At 53.3% G+C, this 22,403-nt stretch overlaps 1 protein-coding gene across 1 annotated transcript in view; it reads left to right on the top strand.

Annotated features, from left to right (window-relative positions):
• Positions 1-10,473, top strand: part of Tom1 (target of myb1 membrane trafficking protein) — a 35,094-nt gene extending 24,621 nt beyond the window's left edge. Inside the window, exons 8-15 of the mRNA XM_013024913.1 lie at positions 2,453-2,586; positions 4,390-4,423; positions 4,782-4,875; positions 5,735-5,855; positions 6,698-6,773; positions 9,078-9,137; positions 10,102-10,141; positions 10,217-10,473. Coding sequence (XP_012880367.1) covers positions 2,453-2,586; positions 4,390-4,423; positions 4,782-4,875; positions 5,735-5,855; positions 6,698-6,773; positions 9,078-9,137; positions 10,102-10,141; positions 10,217-10,371 — 714 coding nt within the window. The 3' untranslated portion in view covers positions 10,372-10,473. The remainder of the gene's footprint in view (positions 1-2,452; positions 2,587-4,389; positions 4,424-4,781; positions 4,876-5,734; positions 5,856-6,697; positions 6,774-9,077; positions 9,138-10,101; positions 10,142-10,216) is intronic.
• The last annotated feature ends 11,930 nt before the right edge of the window (positions 10,474-22,403 follow it).

The following is a 22,403-nucleotide window of genomic DNA, read 5'->3' as shown; positions in this document are numbered from 1 at the left end:
AAGATAAGAATCTCAGAGATCTGTCTTTCTATGCTGACATTTAACTGCAATCCTCAGATCTGTCTCCTGAGTTGCTAAGATTATAGGTGTGAGCCACCAGTACCCAGCACAGAGTGAGTTTTAAGATAAGCAAATAGGCTGGGCGCTGGTGGCTCGGTGGCTCATGCCTGTAATCCTAGCTACTGAGGAGGCTGAGATCTGAGGATCACGGTTCAAAGCCAGCCTGGGCAGAAAAGTCTGTGAGACTCTTATCTCCAATAAACCACTAGAAAACCAGAAGTGGTGTTGTGGCTCAAGCGGTAGAGTGCTGACCTTTTGCTGAAGAGTGCAGGGTTAGCGCCCAAGCCCAACAACCCCACGACTGACTAAAAAAAAAAAAAAAAAAAAAGATAAGCAAATAGCTAGGTAAGGCAGGTGGGAACTATTGGTTTTCATTTCTGTGTGTCATGTTATTCCCATGATCCTGTCCTGAGTTGAAGAGCCATTAGAGCAGAAAAGGCTGTGTTTGGAGGACACTACATAGGAGAGACATGGAGAAAACTAGAAACCACCCCCCAACCAAGGCCCAGAGTCACCAGAAGCCCTGAGGGGCGGAGTGCTCAGTGTGTTCTTCGGGTTTTGTGTTGCCCTCCCACCAGGCCTGAGACCTCAAGGGCAGGTCTCCATGTCATTATGACTAACAAGCTGACTAGCTCAGGGGTGCCTACACGGGAGGGGTGGAGGTGGGGAGTAAAGCAGGAATGTCAGGTTGAAGGACTCATGCATTTGAGGATTAGAAAAGGTGGTAAATCTGAATTGCTACTGTGCAGTTCATTTCCTGTCCCTAGCCAAAGCCATGCAGGGTGGGTGGTCTGGGGGGACTCGGAGACTGGAGCCAGCTGGCAGAGTTGGCACGGTAACAGCTCCCAGGTGATGGGTACTCCCCAGGTGCCAGGCTCTCTCTACATATGTGATGCACATTCAGTAGAACCTTTTTTTTCTTTTTCTTTTTGGTCCAATTGTGGGGCCTGAACTCTGGGCCTGGGCGCTGTCCCTCAGCTCTTCAGCTCAAGGCTAGCACTCTACCACTTGAGCCACAGCGCCACTTCCGGCTTTTTTCTTTTTGCTTATGGGGTGCTGAGGACTCGAACCCAGAGCCTCATGCATGCAAGGCAAGCGCTCTACCACTGAGCCACCTTCCCAGCCCCTCAGTAGAACCTTTTATCATGCCCATTCTCAGGTCAGAAAGCTGAGGCAAAGTGAAGCAATATTACAAGTAATCTTGGGTCATGTGGCTGGCAAATAGCCAGAGCTGGACTTAATCCACGGGAACTAGCTTCAACATGTCCTTCTGCTCTTGTGAGTGGCCAGCATGAAAGCGGAAACAGAGTGGTCATGGGAAGAAAAGGGGAGGCCCCAGGATGTTGAAAGCCATCCTGAGCTGCCCTGCCCTGCCCTGGGACTGTAGCAGATGGAGAAACCCCAAAGGCCTAGAGAGGGGAAGGTCAGCAGGGTCCACAGTTAGTCAAAACAAACACTGGAGCCTAGCCTAGACTTGATGATCTCTCCAGGAGCGAAGTGCACTAGTGTATGGCAGTAGTCAGCCAGGCCAGCAGCCGTGACCCGGCACCTGTTCACCCAGCAGCAGGTGCCTGAGGAAAGAAATAGCCAGGTTTACCAGGATCAGTCTAAGACTGTGGCTTCCAATTTCTTCCTCTTTTTCCCAGACAACTTTAAATATGATCAAAGGTAACTAAAGGCAGGGTAGGAATCTGGAACAGAAAAAATACAGTAGTGGAAAAACAGGTGGAACTGAATAAAGTGCGCATAGTTTGGCTAATAGTATTTTGCCTGTGTTATTGTCTTAGCCTAGGTGAAGAGTACATGGAAACTCTCTGTATGTTGTCATTGCACCTTTTCTGCCAGTCTAAAATCATTCCAAAATAACAAGTTTATTAAAAGAAAGAAATCAGCCGGGCACTGGTGGCTCACATCTGTGATCCTAGCTACTCAGGAGGCTGAGATCTGAAGATTGTGGGTCAAAACCAGCCCAGAAAGGAAAATGGCGCTGTGGCTCAAGTGGTAAGAGCGCTAGCCTTGAGCTGAAGAGCTGAGGGACAGCGCCCAGGCCCAGAGTTCAGGCCCCACGACCAACAACAACAACAAATTAGCATAGAGCCAGGTGCAGTGCCACATATCTCAGCTACTTGGGAAGCTGAGACAGGACATCCTGGCTTAAAGCCAGCCTGGACAACCTAATGGAACACCACCTCAAATTAACTGAGTCCTTTAATTCTATGTAAACCACTGGGAAGTGAAATTCAAATGTTTGTAAAACCCGCAGAGCCATTCCGTAGACTCCCAAAGGCCAGTTTAGAAACTGGCCCTCCTCCAGAGCAGGCCTCGGCTCAAGCCCCTCAGTAAGGACAGCCTTGCTAGGCCGTGTGACCAGCATCTCCCTTCCCCCCTGCAGGAGCTGAACCGCACATGCCGAGCCATGCAGCAGCGGGTCCTGGAGCTCATCCCACGCATCTCCAACGAACAGCTGACAGAGGAGCTGCTCATGGTTAACGACAACCTCAACAACGTGTTTCTGCGCCACGAACGGTAGCCCTCCACTCCCATGTCCCTGTCCCTCTGGCTCCTCCCAGCGTAGCTTTCCCTCATCTCCCTCTCAAGCACACGACAGGCCACCAGGCACATGGCTTGAACCATCTTCTTCAAGCACTCCTGTGACCCGATTCTGCCCTCTTCAGCCCTCCCTGGAGTTAGCTCTCTACCTGCACTTGGTCCTGGGCAAATTCATTTATTTTGGTATTTACTTAGTGTGGGACTTGAGGCTTGAATTCAGGGCTTAGTTGTTGTCCCTTAGATTTTCACTCAAGGCTAGCACTCTACTACTTCAGTGGAGGCTAGCTCTACGTCTAGCATTTTACTGGTTAATTGGAGATAAGAATCTCACAGACTTTCCTGCCCACACTGGTTTTGAACTGTGATCCTCAAATCTCAGCCTTCTGAGTAGGTAGATTACAAGTATGAACCACCAGTGCCTGGCGAAGAGCTTTCTGACTGCAAGCTACATAAGCTCTTCCTGCCCAAGTTAAGCAGGAGAGAATTTACTAGAAGAATAGCCTTTATTAATGAACAGGTAGTTGGGCTAGGAATGTGGCTTAGTGGTAGAGTGCTTGCCTAGCATGCTTAGGCCCTGGGTTCAATTCCTCAGTACCACATAAGCTAATAATAGTAGTAGTAGTAGTAGTAGTAACAATAAACAGGTAGCTTTCAGAACCGAAAGAAGAGGGGGACAAGCAGAGCAAGGCCTCAGGACTATGTCCCCAGGGCACTGCCCTCAAGTGGATCAGCCCTAGACACTTGTCTGGCTTGTCTTCCTGGGCAAGCGTCAGGGCCCCAGCAGAGACTGATGGCTTAGTTCTGCTGTGCCCTGCATTACTGCGCCACCAGGACGGTGTGAACCGGGAGGCGTACTCAGGTGCTGTTACCAGGGAGGGCTGGGCTGCACAGGCTCTGCCACACTCCCTGAGCTGGTCCAGTAGAAGTCACGGAAGCAAAGCCTATAGAGTGCTCAGTGTACCCCTGGTAAGCAGTGCTAGTTTTGCCAGCCCCCTCGAGCCCTCGGAGCCTTTCTTGTGTCTTTACTCATGAATAGACACTGGCCCGGTGACTTGCAGTCAGTTGAGATTGGGATGGAACCCCGCCAGTCACATCTTCCTGGCCTCTCCTGCTTGTTTGCCCAGTAGGTCCCCCCAACAACCATTCATCAGGACCCCTATTTGCCAGTGCTTTCTGGGTCCCAGCCACTGCTACTCAGGCACTAGAGAGCTGTGACTCTAGTGGTATAGCACCAGCCTTGAGCAAAAATGTCAAGTGAGAGTACAAGGCCAGGGCCTTGCTTAAGCCCCAGTCATGGCACAAAACAAAAAAATAGAAGTGATGGATGACATTTACCAAGGCCCAGCCCTCAGCTCCTCTGCACCTACCTCCTCAGACCTGAAGTGGCTCCATCAGGCAGGAGACCTGTCCTACAGCGCCTTGGAGAGCCACCACACCACCAAGTGTGGAAGTCTGTAGCGGAGGACACCTGTTTGTTCCTTGCTTGTGTGTTGTCCCTTCCTGCTTCTCCTCCGTTAAGTTACTGTTCGTTTCGTCCTAGTTGTGACTAAGATGACTGTATAACTGATCACGTAGGTCATTTGGATTGAAACCCTTCTGCACATGAAGAGGGCACTGCTAACAATCCTGTGGGACACGGGTGTACACTAGATGTCCTGTCACCCTCATGGTGACCCCCTGCATTGATCCTTGAGACCAGCCATTTGAAAAGCTCTGACGCGGGGCTGGACCTGGGGACCTGCCTCACTGTCCCTTTGACTGGGGTCTTTTGTCTTGTAGGTTTGAACGGTTCCGAACAGGCCAGACTGCCAAGGTAAGGGGCAGTCTGACTCAGTGCTGATGAGAAGCAGTGGTGCTGTTCTTACCCACTCCCCGATGCCCTGCATGTGGTAGTGCTTCTTCCCACCCAGGCTCCAGGGAAGTCTCCTTCTGACTCCTTATGCCACTGCTCCTTTAAGGGAAACAGGTGTGCTACTGGCTAGTGCCTCAGGGGACTTCCCAGCCTCCCAAGGCTGTGGCTGAGCTGGGTCCAAAGTGGCCAGGGAGCAACTCCCTAACTCCCAGTCAGACTGCATGGGCCCTGGAGACAGATCCTAGGGCAGAGCACACGGGCCTCAGTGCTTCTGGAAAAAAAGGAAGGGGGCTGCAGCAGGGCATCTCCCTTCTCCTAGGCTGCACGTGAGACCGAGCCAGCAGCCGACCTCATCGACATGGGCCCTGACTCTGCAACCGCAGGCAGCCTCTCATCCCAGCTGGCAGGAATGAGTAAGTGGGGCTCCGCTGATGGCGCCTTCCAGTGCTCAGGCAGCTCCACCCTCGCAGGGGTGTGTCCCATTCCTCACCAGCAGCAGACCCCACCTCAACGAGGTCCCAAGCTGAATCCTGTCTAAGGGTTAGGCACTAGAAGAAAGTAAGTGTTGGCTCTACCCATGGGGATCGCACAGGTGCTGAGCCCTGCAACCCCACAAATCCCACTGTCCCTCACCACGGATTCTCCATGACTCAGATCACCTGGGTAGGTTTGGGTACGTCACTGAAACTTACTGTGCTGCTCTGCTCTTCAGTAACGGGTAGGAATGGGCCCTCCTGAGCACGCCTGGGTCAGGAGCATTGAACAAGCTGAGATTAGGGCTAGCTAGGGCAGGGGATGGATGTAGGGATTGCACCTGCTCAGGGCCTGTCTGTGATAGGTAAGCACTCTATCCCTGAACTACTTCTCCAGCTTCTTTGGTGCATTTGGGTGGGGAAAGAGGTAGTAAGTTTTGAGATGAGGTCTCTCTGTGTAGACCAGGCTGGTCTAGAACCCACAATTCTGCCTTGCTTTCTCAAGTTCTGGGATTACAAGCATGCACAACCACATCCAGCTGCACTCTTGATAAATGTTAGCAGTTATCATTGTCACTGGAATTGGTTTTTAATATCAATGACTCCCTATTTCATGCAGCCTTAGGAAATCACTCAGATCCCACTTTGAGTTACTGAGTCTCAAAGTTCTCTGTCCTAACGGCTCAGTGACTTCCCCTAGCAGATAGAATGGGAGCATCTTCACCACAACCATGAAAGGGTCTGTCTACTGCTCGCAGGCAGTGGGAGGATCCCGCGCATGGCCTTTCTGTCCCTGCAGACCTGGGCTCCAGCAGTGTAAGGGCTGGTCTGCAGTCTCTAGAAGCTTCCGGCCGCCTGGAAGATGAGTTTGACATGTTTGCACTGACCCGGGGCAGCTCTCTGGCTGACCAACGGAAAGGGTGAGTGACCTGGTCCCTGCAGGTGCTGGCTTTCCATTGGGGAGAGAGCCCCTTCCAGGACGCTTGCACCTGGCTTGCTGGTGGGCACACCAGGGGGAAAGGCACACGTGCCCTAATCAGCCCAGCGTGGCCAGGAGAGCCCTGTGGTCAGGGTACCAACTGGACACTCCACAGGCAGGGAGGGGACAGGGATCCTGCAAGCCAGTGGTAACAGCATGTCACGAGCTATGCGCACTGGAGGCCCTGCCCGTACCCCTGGGCCAGGCAGCTAGCATTGGACAGTTCAGAATTCAGGGCGGTGTGAATACAAAACACAGTATGTCCATCTCCCCACTCGGCCACCACTGCCCCAGCACCCTACAGCCCATACCCACTCCCAGGGGTGGCAAGTCCTTGGGGACTTTCACCTCACTTCCATGCTGAAGCCACTTGCAGTTTCCAGAGGAGAGTCCCTGTGGCCCCTGTTGTGTACCCTGTGCACCGAGGCAGGGCTCTAGCCTTCCCACGCGCTGTCTGTTCTCAGGGACAAGCTTTCAAAAGCCCTACTGCCCAGCCCCCCAGCTGTGGTCACAGTCATCAGATCTTGTTCCTGACCTTGGGCCAGACACCCTCCCTAAATCCCTAGCTTTTGCTGATGCCTGTCACACAGATTGCATGCCCACGCCTAACTCCCTGAGGCAGAACGGGAGCCTTGCTTCCATTCCCAGGAGAGTTGGGACCCCAGCCGGTGCCCTCTCTGCCTGGGCCCCACCAAGCCTACACAGTCCCCCCAATCCTCACATTCCCTGGCAGGTGGTCTGCTGAGGCTAAGCAGCATCTGATGCCACGGCTGTCTGTTTCAGGGTGAAATATGAAGCCCCCCAAGCCACAGATGGCCTGGCTGGAGCCCTGGATGCCCGGCAACAGAGCACCAGTGCGGTAAGCAGAGGAGCCCAGGTTCACCCAGATCTTCCAGAAAGAAAGGAGGGAAGACCTACCCATCGCTGGGGGCCTGCACATACAAATGTAAAAGGCTGGGCCTTTGTACGTTGGCCCTTTGTGGCTAATGCATCAATTCCAAATTGACAGCTAAGGAGACGGCTGGAGAGGTTGTCAGTGGCCCCTGCTTAGCCAGCCAGCGTCAGCCCAAGCCCACATTAGGAAGCTGGCATCCTGCAGCCCTTGCCATTGCATGCCAGCTGCGGGTCCTCAGGCAGTTTATCCATCCTTCCAACTATGGTTCTTCCTCTCCACCTGGCAGCCATCATGTGTACAGTGGGCTGGGTGGGATCATGCACATCTGGCACATGTGACTCAGTCACAGGCAGTGCCCAGCCTGGTCGCTGCCCCTCACTGCGCTCGAGACCTGTCAGCTGCAAGAGCACGGGCGGAGGGCAGGGAGGGGCCTCACGCATTATGCCGGACTCCCCGGCACGCTTCTAGCCATGTGCTCGCTGGCCCCGCTCTGGTTGAGTGGCAGCCACGTGCCATCACCAGGCACCCCGTGGCCACGCTCCACCTTGGCAAGAGTGCAAGCACAATCCTTTTCCCTTTGAGCATGCACCTGGCGGTGTGAGGACCGCCACCTCAGTGAGCAGAGCAGCTCTGTGGGAGGAACTGACTGGAAGGTGCTGGAGAGGCAGGGGGTGGGAGATTGACTCACAGGCCAGGGCTGGGGGGTGGGGGGGAGGACATGTGCGAGGTGGCAGGGATCCAGAGACCTCAGGGAGGCCGAGAGGACTATGGCTTCTGCCTAGGTGAGGTAGAAGCCACTGGAAAGGCTCGAGTGTGGGAGGTCATCTATGTGACTTCTCGTTTAAAAGGCTCCAGAAGGAAGCTAAGAAAGTGCCAAGGAAGCTGGGGACGCCGCCCAGCTTTCCAGGGTAGAATGTGGTAACTTCCAGGAGCTCTCCATCCCCACCCCTGCATCTCTTGGTTTCCCATGAGCTGGGCCTCTAGGCCTCCTCTCACCCTCAGAAGCAATCACTTCTTGAGCCCATGCTGTGTCCAGCCCTAGGCCAGACCCTTCACATCTTCATCTTCACATACGTCGCCACACAGCCTACAGCTGCCTCTCCACGCACAGGGCAACCCAGGAGCAGGACTAGTGCTGGGTCTTCTGACTCCCTCAGCTCCTGCAGTAGCCCACCGTGGGAAGTCCACCCGCAGCTCCACCTGCAGAAAAGGGGAAACTGACAGATGATCACACATTCGCCCCCACCCCCAATAGTCACTGCTTCCTCCTGCACAGAGGCATTTTCTGAAGAACCAGCAAACACTTGCTCACAAGGGCCTTAGGTCTGGCTGGCAAGCAAGGCTGTCCCTCTAACCATCAGAACATGATGCCAAGTAGAAAGTACAAAATGAAATCGGGCCAGCTCTGTGGACCACCACATCTGTCCGGGATTCCATGCAGAATTCATGACTTCTGCAGCCGGTGGCATTGCTCACCACACAGCGGGTTTTCCCTCTTCACGCCCTCAGGTGTGATGGTGTGCCAGGCCCCCATGTTCGTCTGTACAGGGTAGTACAGTGGTTACACATGGTGCAGTGGACACCAGAACTGGAGGCCCCTGCACCACTGACTGACCCACTGGCTCACAAACTTCCTCTTTGCCATCAACAAATATGAGGGCACCAGACACACTGGTGTTTCTGGAACCTGCAGCCCATCAGAGCCCCTGGCAGACGCCAAACTGATGGCCGCTTCTCTGTCTCCCTAAATTTCTCAGGCCACCCTCGGGGAGCCTATGTGAAATGCCAGGACGCTTGTTCACTGTGCTCTGGACCCCTGGGCTGAGGTTCCCCTCCCCTCCCCACCCAAGCAAGGCACCGCATGCTGCTGCTTTCATTGCTCACCCTGCTGCCACACCTGTGCATGCATGTACACGCATGTGCACATACACACGCATGACCACATATGGCCTCCCCACCTGTTGGCCCCTTGATATGTCAGAACTGGGCAGCCCACCTTTGAAAGTAAAGGGCCCCCTTCGATGCTTGGCCTTGCTCTGGTTGCAATGAACCTCGCTCCTGCCCAGTCTCCTGGCCCTGCCTACACGCACACACACTCACCCAAAGGCTGGCACAGTGAAGAGAACGGTGGAAATGCAAGGATCTCCAACCCAGCAGGACACAGCCATCTGAGCAAAGAAAATGATGCCCAAGTCCAGGGGTGGCAGCTGCCCCAGGCTGCCCAGCTGGGGGCTTCTACCCTTGACTGCCCTGCCCCTTGCCTTCCAGACCCCTGCCACCCAGGCTCGAATCATGGAGGACATTGAGCAGTGGCTGTCCACGGATGTGGTACGTTCCAGCTTTCCCCTTCCCCACCTGGGCATCCCATTCTTACCATGGAGAATGAGTGGCCACAAGGCCAGAGTAGAATGGTACAGTCCCCTGAGCCAGGTGAACAGCTGCTGAGAAGGGACATATGTCAATGTCCCCAACCCCTCCCAGGCTCAGCACTGCCCCAGCTACGTCCCAGAACAGGGAAGCGCCCAAAGAGGGCCTCCAGAACCCCCACTGCTGACCCCAGGGGGCAGAGGAGGTGGGGGTCAGACTCAGCTTTGCTGCTGAGGGCTCCTCCACCCTCACCTTCCCACCCAGGTACCAGGAACAAAGGAGGCGGGGCCTGCTGGGCCCCAAGGCTGCATTCCTCTAGGCCGGGCCCAGAAGCTGGACCTTTCTGGGGTCAGATGCCTCACCCCAGCCCTGCTCCTCAGCTTTAGCTTGGGGGAGCTCCAGGCCTCCGTGGGCGTCAGCTTTTCCTCCAAGGAGCCAGATGGTCTACCCCTCTGACTCTTGAGTAGAATGGAATTGTCCACTGGAGGTCACTGGCCCCTTTGCCCTGGCAAATGCCAGTCTGGAGACTCATTTTAGCTTCCAACAATCACCAAGTTAGCCTGAGACTCATTTCATTTTTTAAATTTTGTTGTTGTTGCCTTTGTCCCAATACTGAGGTTTGAACTTAGGATGGTCCTTGCACTCGCTCTACTTGCTTTGTCACATCTGGGTCTCTATCAGCTGAGTCATGTCTCCAGTCCAGCAGTTTGCTAGTTAACTGAAGGAAAGTCTCCTAGGCTTTTCTGTCCAGTCTGGCTTTGAACCATGAGTGTCCCCATTCTAAAGGATCCGGAAACACCCCAGGTCTTGCAGCTCAAAGAAGGATGAGTCAAGGCCTAGGTCCTGGCTACCTCTTGGACTGCAAGATAGACTGGTCAGTGCTCCATAGCTACTAACCTCCGCGCCTTTCTTTCTACACTCTCAGGGGAACGATGCAGAAGAGCCCACAGGCGTCACCAGTGAAGGTAGTACAGTCCCACCTGGCCCCTACCACTCCCCCAGCTCTGCGTGCCCCACCCACCCTCCCTCTCCTCCCTCAGAATTTGACAAGTTCCTGGAAGAACGCGCCAAAGCCGCTGACCGGCTGCCCAACCTGGCCAGTCCCTCAACTGAGAGGCCCCCGTGCCCCCGTCCTGGTGCAGCCCCTCGGAGGAAGACCCAGGAGAAGGACGACGACATGCTGTTTGCCTTATGAGCGAGGGCCTGGCACCCGCAGCCCAAGCCCCCCCCCCCTGCTCCCACACCCCAGCTGGGGCCTCTTCCCCTCTCTTGGTATTAAGGCTGCTTTGGGGGTGTTGTTACCCCATTCTCTCCTCCTTATGACGGAGCAGATCTAGGTATGGCTGGGCCATGCTGCCTGGGGCCTTGGGGGACAAGAAGATTTAACTGGGGACACAGGTCAGCCTCCATCAGAATCATGGCTGCTCCTCCCTCCCTTGCCACCCCACCACCACTAAGACCTGGCTGAGAACTGGAGGCCCCAACAACCTGGCTGCTTAGTTGGCCCCCTGGGAGGCCCTTCCTTAGTGGCTGGTGACAGAGGAACCCATGCTGCAGTCCCACCCTCTCCCAGCCCCTGCCTCGTGGCAGCAGGCTTGGGCTGGCTGTTGAGGGTGGGTGGCCCCTGCTGAGCTGCTCACTGTCCAGGTACGAAGCTGCACGTGGTGAGGAGGCCAGCCCAGGCAGCCAGGTGAGGCCCAGAGGATGCCGAAGGCCCAGGCCCACCACATACCACTGACGTGGCCGTCCTTCCACAGGGCTCCACCCACCCAGGGCCCAGCTGTTGGCTGGTCCTCTTGTACAAGAAAGCTGCCTTTGGTACCACCAAATAAAGGTAGAAAACCATCCTCGCAGCAGTGTGTGGAGTCTGAGGTTTGACTCAGCCAGTTACATGAACTGCCAGGCTCATAAGAACAGAACCACGCAGTCCCTGCTTTGCAGATGACAACACTGAAGCTCAGTTTGGCTGCCCTGACACACAGCCCAAGGTGCTGGACCCCTGCGGAGATCCTAGGTCTTGGGGTGCCACCGTTCTGGATCTGTGCTCTGCACAGCAGGCCCCCAGGAGGCCCTGCTCTGGGTACCTCCTTGCCCAGCCTTGGATGTTGAAAGCAGAGGCCTGGAGTGGGGCTGGAGCAACTCACCTGCCCAGAAGTTCAAGTCAAGGAGAACAGTGATCAGCATGGAGATCCACTCTGGCCTGCACTCTTGGGTGTGAAGGAGGGTCTGTGTGAGCAGCTCCCACTCCATCTGCAGGTTGGAGAGCGGGGAGGGGAGGACCCAGATCCTGTGTTCTGAGGGATGACCTGGACCTGGAGTGTGGTAGGCCAGGTGGACCCTAGCCCTCCATGTTTGGTTGGGTGTAGAAGGCAGCTTAGGGAGACACCACAACAGACACCCTAGGCTGGTCCCATCCCTGAGCAAGGGAGGGGCACTGCCCCAAGATGACACATCCCAGCCACCCCAGAGTGCAGACACTACAGCTTTGCCCACGCCTCACGGCAGCCCCCCAGAATCCATGGTTTGCAAAGCCACCATTTACAAGTGGGAACACTGAGGCTTGTGGAAGCAGGGACCAGCTAGTTCCTACCAAGTCATAAAAGAGGGGGTCCCAAGCCCTTCCTCCCTGCTGCCTCTCCTGCCTGCTTCCCTCATCCCCTCCTGGTACCTAGAGGGCCCGTTAGAGGGGTATGACTTCATAAAGGTCAAGACTCCTTCCATCCACCAGGAACGCAGGGAACTCTCCACGGATGCAGCTCCTCACTGTGCTGAGTATTCCCCAAAGCCACTACACCGAGGGTACTGGGTGCTGCGGATGAAGTGGTGCCCCGTGGGGACATGAGAGGGGGCCATAGGGACAGTCATCTCAGTAGCTGTTACCTCTGAAATGAAGAAGAAGGTCACTGGAGGCCCACTGCAGAGAGGAGAGTCCCAAGGCTTCAGGGAAAGATGGGGCCGCACAGCATGGGGGGTGGGGAGGATAACTATAGCACAGGAAGAGGACCAGCTTCCTGATAGAGGCTTGAGTGGTGGCAGGGTCTCTTTCCAGGCACGGAGGGAGGGGGTTCCCAGGAGGGAATGCAGGAGGGTAGCGCTGGGCCTGCAGCAAAGTGCTGACCTCCATCACCTGGCTGTTGACAGCCCCTGACCCAGTGTCAGTACCCGGCAACTGGACCTTCAGGTGTGGTGTAGCCGATCCTGGACAGCCCCTTTGAGCTGTGTGTACTTAGGCTAATTACCTAATCTCCCTGTGCCTCCATTTCCTTAATAATCTTTTCATGGCTGTTGTGAAGACAAGTGGCACCACACCTGCCACACAAAAAAAAAATATATGTATGTAAATACGTATATATACATACATATATATATGTATATATATATATATATATATATATATATATATATATGTACACACACACTACCAGGTGCCACCCAGGAGCTGAGATCTGAGGATCAAGGTTCCTGGCCAGCCCAGGCAGACAAATCTCTTACCTCTAAATAACCAGCAAAAATCTGGAATTGGAGCTGTGGCGTAAATGGTAAAATTCAGTCTTGAGTCAAAAGGCTAAGAGAAAGCGCAAGGCCCTGAGTTCAAGCACCAGTAGTGGCGCGCGCGCGCACACACACACACACACACACACACACACAACTATATGTTGCTATTGCTGTCCAGTCTAAACTGTCCTCTGCTGCAGACACCTGCCCAGAGCACTGCCCCTCCAACTCCTGGGTTGTTTGCAGGGACTTCAGCCTCTAATGCCCCCTCCAGGACAGCATTTGTGCTGGGCCCCCATCAAAAGGACATCACCCATCTCCCAAACTTGGCTGCTGCCCTTAGTGGTCATGGCTGCTTTGAGCCTGGCCAGGGGAACAGTGCTGGGTGAATCAGGCTCTGCTGCCTGGTTCCATTGGAGGGAGGTTGGTTGGTCCAATCCTTCCTCTGGCCTGGGCTCCGGGCCAGTGACTCAGGGTGACCACCAGGTGGCAGCAGTGATGCGTGCATGCATGCCTACAGGACATCAAGTAGATTCCAGAAGCCCTGCTCCATATCAGGCACCACTGCACTCCACCCCTATACTACACACTCACAGAGGCTACTGCAGGGTGACATTACAGTGTCCTGGAGGCTGGAGAGCTAGAACCTGAAATATGCCATTCCACAGCTCACCCAGGAAGCACTTGCTCTCTGACCTGACTCCAGACTCTGGCTGTGATGAGGCTTCAGGTAAACATGCTGGAGCCCAGCCCTGGGGATGGTCTCAGACCATAGTCTTTCTACCTTTGCTTCTCACTTACCTGAGATTACAGCTGTGTATCAGCCTGCCCCGCCTGTTTTTTGAGTCAGGGAATTAATTGCTACTTAACCTGGATTAGCCTCCAACCTCAGGAGCCTTCTGCCTCCTGAGTGCTAAAATTGCCAGCATGCACTGCAAACCCCATTTTGGAGAAGTGCACAATACTAGGGGGGTTGAATTCAGGTTTGCCAGGCAGGTGCTCTGCCACTTGAACCATGCCTCCACTGCTGACCTTCCTTTATTCTCATTCAATCACAATCATGACCAGTCTGTTAGTACCATTGCCCCTCTCCTCCCCACCATCCTCCACTGGACCCCCACAGTTCTTGCCTGGGCCTCACCCCCTGTGGGCCACAGGAGCTCCCAACACCCCTCATGAGGTTGTCTCAGTTTACCTCACGGCTTCAAGGCAGGAAGGGAAGAAGGGAGAGGTTTCATTTTGACCAGGTGTGTTGGAGTAGAGATCCAAAGTGATGTACAAGTCTCAAACCATCCACACATAGGTGCAAACTAGGATTTGTACTTCCAAACTACCTGTTTGCTTCTTGCATCACAGAATGTCACAGATGCTGGCAGGGAGGCGCATGCCGGCAATCTCGGCTATTTAGGAGATAGAGGCAGGAAAATTCTGAGTTCAAAGCCAGCTGATAGCACACGGAACGATGCTAACTCAAAGGGAAAAAATGCAAACGTAAGGGCTATCACGTGATAGAAGGCTTGTCTAGCGTGCACAAGGCTATCAATTCAATTCCCAATGTCAGAGAAGGGAGGTAAGGGGCTAGAGGCATAGCTAAGCAAGCAGGAGGTGCTGGGTTCAAACCCCAGCGCTGTGAGCTTGGGCAACAGAAGCTTGTCCGCTCACATTCAGGAGACCAGACTACGAGATAAAGCTGTGATGGGGCTACAGGGGGTCGCCATTGCCTTGTGTCTTTACATGGGCAGCTCCTGCATGACGTGACCTGATTTTCCTTGGAGGGACACTAATCTCTACTCGGAGTCTCGAGCCCTCATTGTGTCTCAGTCACATCTTCAGAGGCTCCGTCTCCAGCCACATTCTGACGTCCTAGGGGTTAAAGCTTTGGCATGAGAGTTTAGGGGAACACAGTCCTGCAGTGGGCAGACGTACTGAGTCTCTAGGCCTCAGCCTTTCTCCCAGGTTGATGTGTTCTGCTCTGTGGAAACCACAGTTCTGCCGTGTTGAACCCAGCCTGCACCTGCTTCCCTAATAGACATTTGTAGGTGGCTTGGCCCAGCTTCCTAGCCATGGATGGGTCATGAGGAACCCACTGTGGGTCAAGAACAGAGGGGCCAGGTAACAGGCTGGGCCCTGTCCCCCATGCCAGCTCCCATAGCTGCCATATATGTTTCAGAGTAGCTCTGACCTGGCAGGCCTCACCCCTGCCCACCCTAGCGCAGTGCCAGAGAGAGCAGCCTCATGGAGTGGGCCCCAATCCCCCCCCCAACCTCCTACCTCCAACTCAGGCCTCTGGGAGCCGCTCTTGCCCTTGTTGCAGGGCAGCCAGCAGCCAGAACCCCACAGCCCAGGCTAGCTCCATGCCGAAGCGGCACCTCCCACCTTGGCCAGCAGAGGGCAGGCGCCTGCACTCACTAGGCCTGAGCTCCTGTGGATGAGTGGCAGGCAGGCTGGCTGGGAATGCAGACAGATGGGGAGACAGCCAGGGGAAGCGAGGGGCTTTTAGCTAGTGTGTCACCTCGTCCTGATCCAGCTCAGGGTTTCCAGAGGCACACACACACACACACACACACACACGCCCCTGATCAGCCCATGAACCCAAAGAAGGAGGGCAGGGCAGCAGGAGGGAGCGGTCAGGCGAGGTGCTGTTGTGGCTGAAACACTGTGAGGTGAGCAACAGACCCAGCTTTCAGTCCATGCAGCCACCTGCATACTGTTTGATTTGGGGCAAGCCCTTTCTCTAGGCCTCAATTTCCCCATTTGTTGACACAAGGAAGTGAATTCAACGACTAAGGTTCACCCTCACTCTGCTGTGTTGTCCACTCTACCCTCAATTCCACAACACCCCCTCCAGAAAAGAACAAAATGCAAAGACAGAACCCCAAACAGCTGCAGAACTGGGGAGCAGGGCCTGGGTGGGGACCAGCAAGGGCAGACATGCCTGCCAGAGGCTCAGTAGGGTGTGAGGAGGAGGAGCCCCAGAAGGAAGTGAAACCCAGGGGAGGCACATCCTTGCCGCCCCCCCCCCAGCCCTGCACCCAGAAAGCAGAAGCAGGCAGAGCACTGTGGAGTGGGGGCCAGCTGGCTGAACCCTCACTGGAGCCTTTGGCAGCTCAGTCTTAGACAGAAATGGGGTCAGAAGGGGGGTCAGAAGGGACAACTAAGTCAAGGCTACCAAGCTGGGAAAAGGGGTCACTGAGTCCTCCTTTCTGGAGAGGAAGGGCCCCTGGGTTGGGGGGAGAGGGGAGTGGGGCATGCACTTGATTCTGAGATACTCCAAGGCTAGAAAAGCCAGAGAAAGAGACAGAGAAGAGACATAGCACAGATTCCTGTAAATGGACTTAGTAACTGCTGGGTTGGATGGCTCCATTTAGTACACAGATGCCGGTAATCTGTGCATGCACAGGAGGTGGTAGCATCAGAGCAGACTCCCCTCAGTGCAGAGACTTGCTCAAGGCCACACAAGCTGTGACAGACGACAGACGGGACTTCTGCTGAGGCTGCTGGGCCGGCGCAGGACACTGTGGGACACGAGGCATCTCTCTGCACATTCTCTTCTGCACCATTCTCTGCCCTGGGCTCCCACAGACTGTTCAGCCGAGGGTCACACGCCTGTCCCAGAAGTGCTCTTCTATCATGGTTTCTGGTGGCGCTAGATTGAGAAGACTTTGGTTTGGGTTGGTTTTTGTCTACAAAACATTTTGCTGGGCTGAGGTGATAAGAGTGCTTTCGTAGCATGCATGAAGTCCTAGATTCGATTCTTCAGCACCACATAAACAGAAAAAGCCAGAAGTGGTGCTGTGGCTCAAGTGGTAGAGTACTAGCCTTGAAAAAAAGCTCAAGGACAATGCCCAGGCCCTGAGGTCAAGCCCCAGCACGGGCAAAACAAACAAACAAAAACATTTTGCTATAGGCCAGGTGCCATGGCTTATCCCTGTGATCCTAACTACTCAGAAGACAAAGATCAGGAGGATTGATTTTCCAGGATAGCCCAGGCAACAACTCACATCAGCCAACAGCTGTGTGTAGCTGTGCATAACATAGCTTGCCTGTCATCCCAGGTATGGCAAGAAAGCATAAACAGGAACACTACAGTTCAGGACAGCCAAGGGAGAAAAATAAGATGACACACTATCTCCTTGAAAGCTGGGCGCCACTGGCTCACACCTATAATCCTAGCTACTCTGGAGGCTGAGATCTGGGGATCATGGTTCGAAGCCAGCCTGGGTAGGAAAGTCCATGAGATTCTTATCTCCAATTAACCACTCAAAAACCAGAAGTGGCACTGTGGCTCAAGTAGTAGAACACTAGTCGAGCATAAAGAGGCTCAGGGACAGCACCCAAGCCCTGAGTTCAAGCCCCACAACTGTCAAAAAAAAAAAGAAGAGAGAGAGAGGGAGGGAGGGAGGGAGGGAAGGAAGGAAGGAAGGAAGGAAGGAAGGAAGGAAGGACGGAAGGAAGGAAGGAAGGAAGAAAATTAAGAAAATTAAGATGGCTGTGAAGGTGGCTTAGTGGTAGAGTGTTTGCCTAGCATGCATGAGGCTCTGGGTTCAATTCCTCAGTACCACATAAGCAGGAAAAGCCAGAAGTGGTGCTATGGCTCTAGTGGTAGAGCACTAGCCTTGAGTTAAAGAGCTGAGGGACAGCACCGAGGCCCAGAGTTCAAGACCCACGACCAAAAAAAAAAAAAAAAAAAGGAAAAAGAAAGGACTGAAGATATGGCTCAAACAATAGGAAACCTATATAAAAAGCGAAGCCCTAAGTTCAAACTCCAGTATTTCAAAAAAATACTGCAATGTACAGATGATTGTTTCTTCCATTTGTGCATCCCTCATCAGGCTGGTGTCCAGTGCTTCACACAGAGACCCATCTCCTTTCTTCCAGATGACAGCTGTGGGTGAGGGTGGCTAGTGGCCTTATCCCAGGAGCCACCTTCCACCACCTGCATCCACTGCTAGGGCAGAACCTCAGAATCAAAGAACAGGAGCTTCGGATGCATGTTCAGGCCAGCCCAGGCCTTGGCCACAGTTCCTGAGCCCGGCCTCTATGCTCCTGGACCACCCTATGCATGACTCCTCGACTGCATGAATGCAGCTTCGCTCTCAACCCTGTCCACTTGCCTGCCATGGGCCCCAGCCTCTCACTTGTTGCTTCCTCCTTGTCTGTTTCTCCCCTCCCTGAAACTTACTGATTTTGGTCTTCAATCCCCCAGCACGCCCAGCCCCATCCTCAGTCACCTCCTCAGTCTCCTCTAACCAGGATGGTCAACCATTGCCAAAGCTGCTAAGGCTCAGACACCTGAGCTTCCCGGACATAGGACGTGAAGGAGACAGAGGCTAAACACACCCTAAAGTTTAAGGCTAGTGGAGAAGGTGTACGTTAAACAGGACTTGAGGTCAAACTGAGTTTTTTCATGCTTAAAGGGCATAGTCCCAGTCTGCAGCTGGAAAGAATGTCAGCATGCCACAGAGATTTGTGCATGGAGATGCTCAGGGAAGGGGGCTGAGGGAGCTGAGTGCTCTTCCTGGAGGAGGGAGACAGCTACACTGGCTCGGCACATTCTGAAAGAAGGGCAGAAAAGCACAGAGACAGAGGGGAAGGAAGGGAAGGGGAGAGAAGAGGCAGGAGAGGCTGAGTCCTGGGTACCAGGCAAGGACCAGGGAGGGAGAATGGTGATCTGCAAGAGCAGCGTATCTTACGTGCTTGCTGTGTTTTCCTGATGGCCTGATGTCAGCCCACTCTGTGTGTCCACAAAGGCCCCATTCCCATATATTTGTCTAGAGCCAGGCTTTGTGGAGATGGAGAAGAGACAGAGTTTCAGCCGAGGGCAGAGCAGAAAGACACTGGAGCAGGGTATGTATTGAAATCTAGAGTTCCAAATCATCTTGTTAGAGAAAACGCATCTGCACGGCCCTCCCGCAGTATTCCCCTCACACTGGGCTGGGATGCATTTTCAAGAGAGTATCCGAGCTGGGAGCTGGTGGTTCACACCTATAATCTTAGCTACTCAGTCCACATAGCAGAGACTGTGAGATTCTTGTTTCAAATATATATAGAGCTGTGGCTCAAGTGCTAGAGCGCCAGCTTTGAGCAGAAAAGGCTCCGAGTTCAAGCCTCATGACTGGCACTAAATAAATTCTGAGCTAGAGACATGGCTCAAGTGGTAAAGTGCCAGCAAAGCAAGCAAGCAACTGCAAGCCTCTGAGTTCAAACCTCAGTACCACCACACAGGACAAAAAAGAAAAGCATAGGGGCTGGGAAGGTGGCTCAGTGGTAGAGCGCTTGCCTTGCATGCCTGAGGCCCTGGGTTCGATTCCTCAGCACCACATAAAGAAAAAAGCCGGAAGTGGCACTGTAGCTCAAGTGGTAGAGCACTAGCCTTGAGCTGAAGAGCTGAGGGACAGTGCCCAGGCACAGAGTTCAGGCCCCACGACCGGACAAAAAAAAGAAAAAAAGAAAAAGAAAAGCATATCTGACCATGCTTTATAATATTCACACCCCAAAACCTAACACATACTTCTAAGTCTGGTTATTTTTATTTTATTTTTGTCAGTCATGGGGCCTGAACTCTGGGCATGGGTGCTAGCCTTTCAGCTCAAAGCTAGCACTCTCCTACTTGAGCCACAGCTCCATGTCCTGCTTTTTCTGTTTATGTGATGCTGAGGAATCGAACCCAGGGCCTCATGCATGCAAGGCAAGCATTCTACCACTAACCCACCTTCCCAGCCCAGTCTCATTACTTTTACCTCCTGGCCAAGGCCCTGGGTCTGACCCCTGTGCCATCCAAGTATCTGAGCTGTCTTTCATACCTCAAAACTCTCAGGGGATAGGAAGGTGGCTCAGTGGTAGAGCACTTGCCTTGCATGCATGAGGCCCTGGGTTCGACTCCTCAGCACCACATAAGCAAAAAGGAAAAAGCTGGAAGTGGCGCTGTGGCTCAAGTGGCAGAGCGCTAGCCTTGAGCTGAAGTGCTGAGGGACAGTGCCCAGGCCCAGGGTTCAGGCCCCACAACAGGACCCAAAAAAAAAACAACAAAAAACAAGAAAACTCTCACGCCCTGAGCACAGTGCCCTTTGTACATGCATACTTCTAGAACATGCCCTAAGTTAACTCACTCATCTTCCTGGGCACAGCAGAAGTTGTCATCTCAAACATGTCACTCAGAGCCTCCTGACCCATCATTCATCCATCTCAGAATTCACCCTGGTGATTACACTGGCAGCAATGGAATAATCACAGGATGGCTTAGTCTCTGCCTTCCACAGCCATGACTCAGTCTTGCCAAGCACACACCTTGTCTGGTCTGTACCTCCCTCTAGATAGAAGTTTGGGGCCTGATATCAAGAAGAGTGAAGGAGAAGGCTGTGAGCAGATCAGATACCACCAGTATTTGCACAACCTTTAACCCTCCTTTGTTGGGGGAAGGGGCTCTTAGATATTTCTAGAAGGTAGTAGTACAAGCAGGAACAAGAATGAACTCATCCAGTGTGGGTGGTGGACCTGGACTAGCCTGATAGGCATGGAGGCCATGTGGGGTGGGATGGGGCCTCATCAGTGGACATCTCCTTTGCCAGGCAGAAAATTGCAGGTCACAGCATGTCCACAGGGCACCCAGTAAATAGCCCACAGCAACAGTGTCTGTTCTGGAGTTGTATGCAAGGCCATGCCCCATGCTCTCTTGGATAGGGGCCATTCTAATTAAGTCTGAGTTGTCATTCTAATCAAGCCTGGGTTGTAGGTCTCTCCTTGTTCATTCTTCTAGTTCATGCTCCCCCCACTACAAATTGAGTCAGAAATCTAGTTGTTCCATTGTTCAGCAGATCAGAGTTTCAAGTGAGAAGACACAGAAGTTCTGGAGATGGGATGGTGGCTCTACACCAATGTGAATGTATTTAACAGCACTGAACTACATGCTTACAATAATCAAAATGGCAAATTCTTTTATATGTATGTAACCACCATTTCTTTAAGACCACCTTTAAGGGCTAGGAAAGTGGCTCAGTGGTAGAGTGTTTGCTTCACATGCATGAGGCCCTGGGTTCGATTTCTCAATACCACAAAAGCAGAAAAAGCCGGAAGTGGCGCTGTGGCTCAAGTGGTAGAGCAACAGCCTTGAGCTGAAGAGCTGAGGGCTAGCACCCAGGCCCAGAGTTCAGGCCCCACAACTCCCCCCCCACACACACACACACAAAGTGTGAAAAGTACCAGCATTGAATGAAAAAGCTAACAGAAAGCAGAAGGTACTGACTTCAAGCTTCAGTACTGGCATTAAAGAAAACAAAAACAAAAAATTACACAAAAATAACCTGTGCAAAAAAGTTCTGGAAGCCAGGTGCTAGTGGCTCACACCTATAATCCTAACTACTAAGGAGGCTGAGATCTGAGGATCACAATTTGAAGCCAGCCCAGAACAGGGAAGTCTGTGAGACTCTTATCTGCAATAAACCACTCAGAAGACTGAAAATGGCGCAGTGGCTCAAGTGGTAGAGCACTAACTTCAAGCTGAAGAGCTAAGGGACTACGCCCAGGCCCCATAACTGACAAAAATGTTCTGGAAGCATGGCTCAACAGTAAAGCATCTGCCAGGTAAGCACAAAATACAGTTGAAGCCCCAGTACCTCCAAAACACACACACACACACACACACCACGCAAAACACACACACACACACACACACACACACCACGCACACACCCTACCTCTTCATGTCGTGCTGTGAAGTTATGTGACTCTGAGCAGGCTACTTTTCAAAAGTTAATCATCAATTAAGACAAACCATCGGACCTGCCCCACCATGGATCCTCCTCAGTCCTGCTCTACTTCTGTCAGCCTCTCCCCTGCCACCCTTCCGTGCCCCACGCAACCAGACTCGGTATCTCCTGCTTCAAATCTGTGTCTGTCCCTTGTAGGAGACATGGTTGTCACTCTCCCTTGCTATGACTCTAGTGTACTGGCCACACTCTTCTGTCAAGACAACCCTGCAGCTCTTGGCTTCCCAGACACAGAAGCAAACAGGATTAAACAAAAAAATAAGGATGACTGATGACTGATGGATGAGTGGACACCTGTAGAGCAGTCACCGAGAAAACTAGCTGTGGGGCCTGGGAAGGTGGCTCAATGGTAGAGCGCTTGTCTTGCATGCATGAGGCATAAGCAGAAAAAGCTGGCCCTGTGACTCAAGTGGTAGAACCTTAGCCTTGAGCTGAGAGCTCAGGGACAACGCCCAGGCCCACAGTTCAGGCCCCACGACCGACAAAAACAAAAAAAAAAAATCTAGCTGCTCACTGAACTGTGGACTGGTCATGTGACCCTCCCTTGAGGACAGGATCCCTGACTCCTGGTTCCCAGGCTCCTGGCACACACAGTGTATGTGGGACTGGAACACTGACCTCATGGGAATGTCAGGTGATACAAGAGGCAGCATGCGCAGAAGGAAAGGTGACAGAAATTACCATGATGAAGTCCCACCCTACCCCAAGAGCCACATACTGGTGACAATCAGAACCAGCCAGGACTGAGGGGAACTGGGATCCCAAGGAGATCCAAGAGTCCCCATCCCCCTTAGGCTTGTGGTCCAGAGACCATGTCAGGTAGAGTTTTAAAATAATCAGCCTGCAGTCAATGTATTAAAAGGTGATCATTAAAATAACAAAAGGAGGGGCTGGGAAGATGGTTCAGTGGTAGAGCGCTTGCCTTGCATGCCTGAGGCCCTGGGTTCGATTCCTCAGCACCACATAA

Source organism: Dipodomys ordii, unplaced genomic scaffold, assembly GCF_000151885.1.
Source record: "Dipodomys ordii isolate 6190 unplaced genomic scaffold, Dord_2.0 Scaffold79, whole genome shotgun sequence".
Classification (NCBI taxonomy): domain Eukaryota; kingdom Metazoa; phylum Chordata; class Mammalia; order Rodentia; family Heteromyidae; genus Dipodomys; species Dipodomys ordii.
The sequence above is the reverse complement of the archived record's forward strand: the minus strand, read 5'-3'. Positions and strand labels throughout refer to the sequence as shown.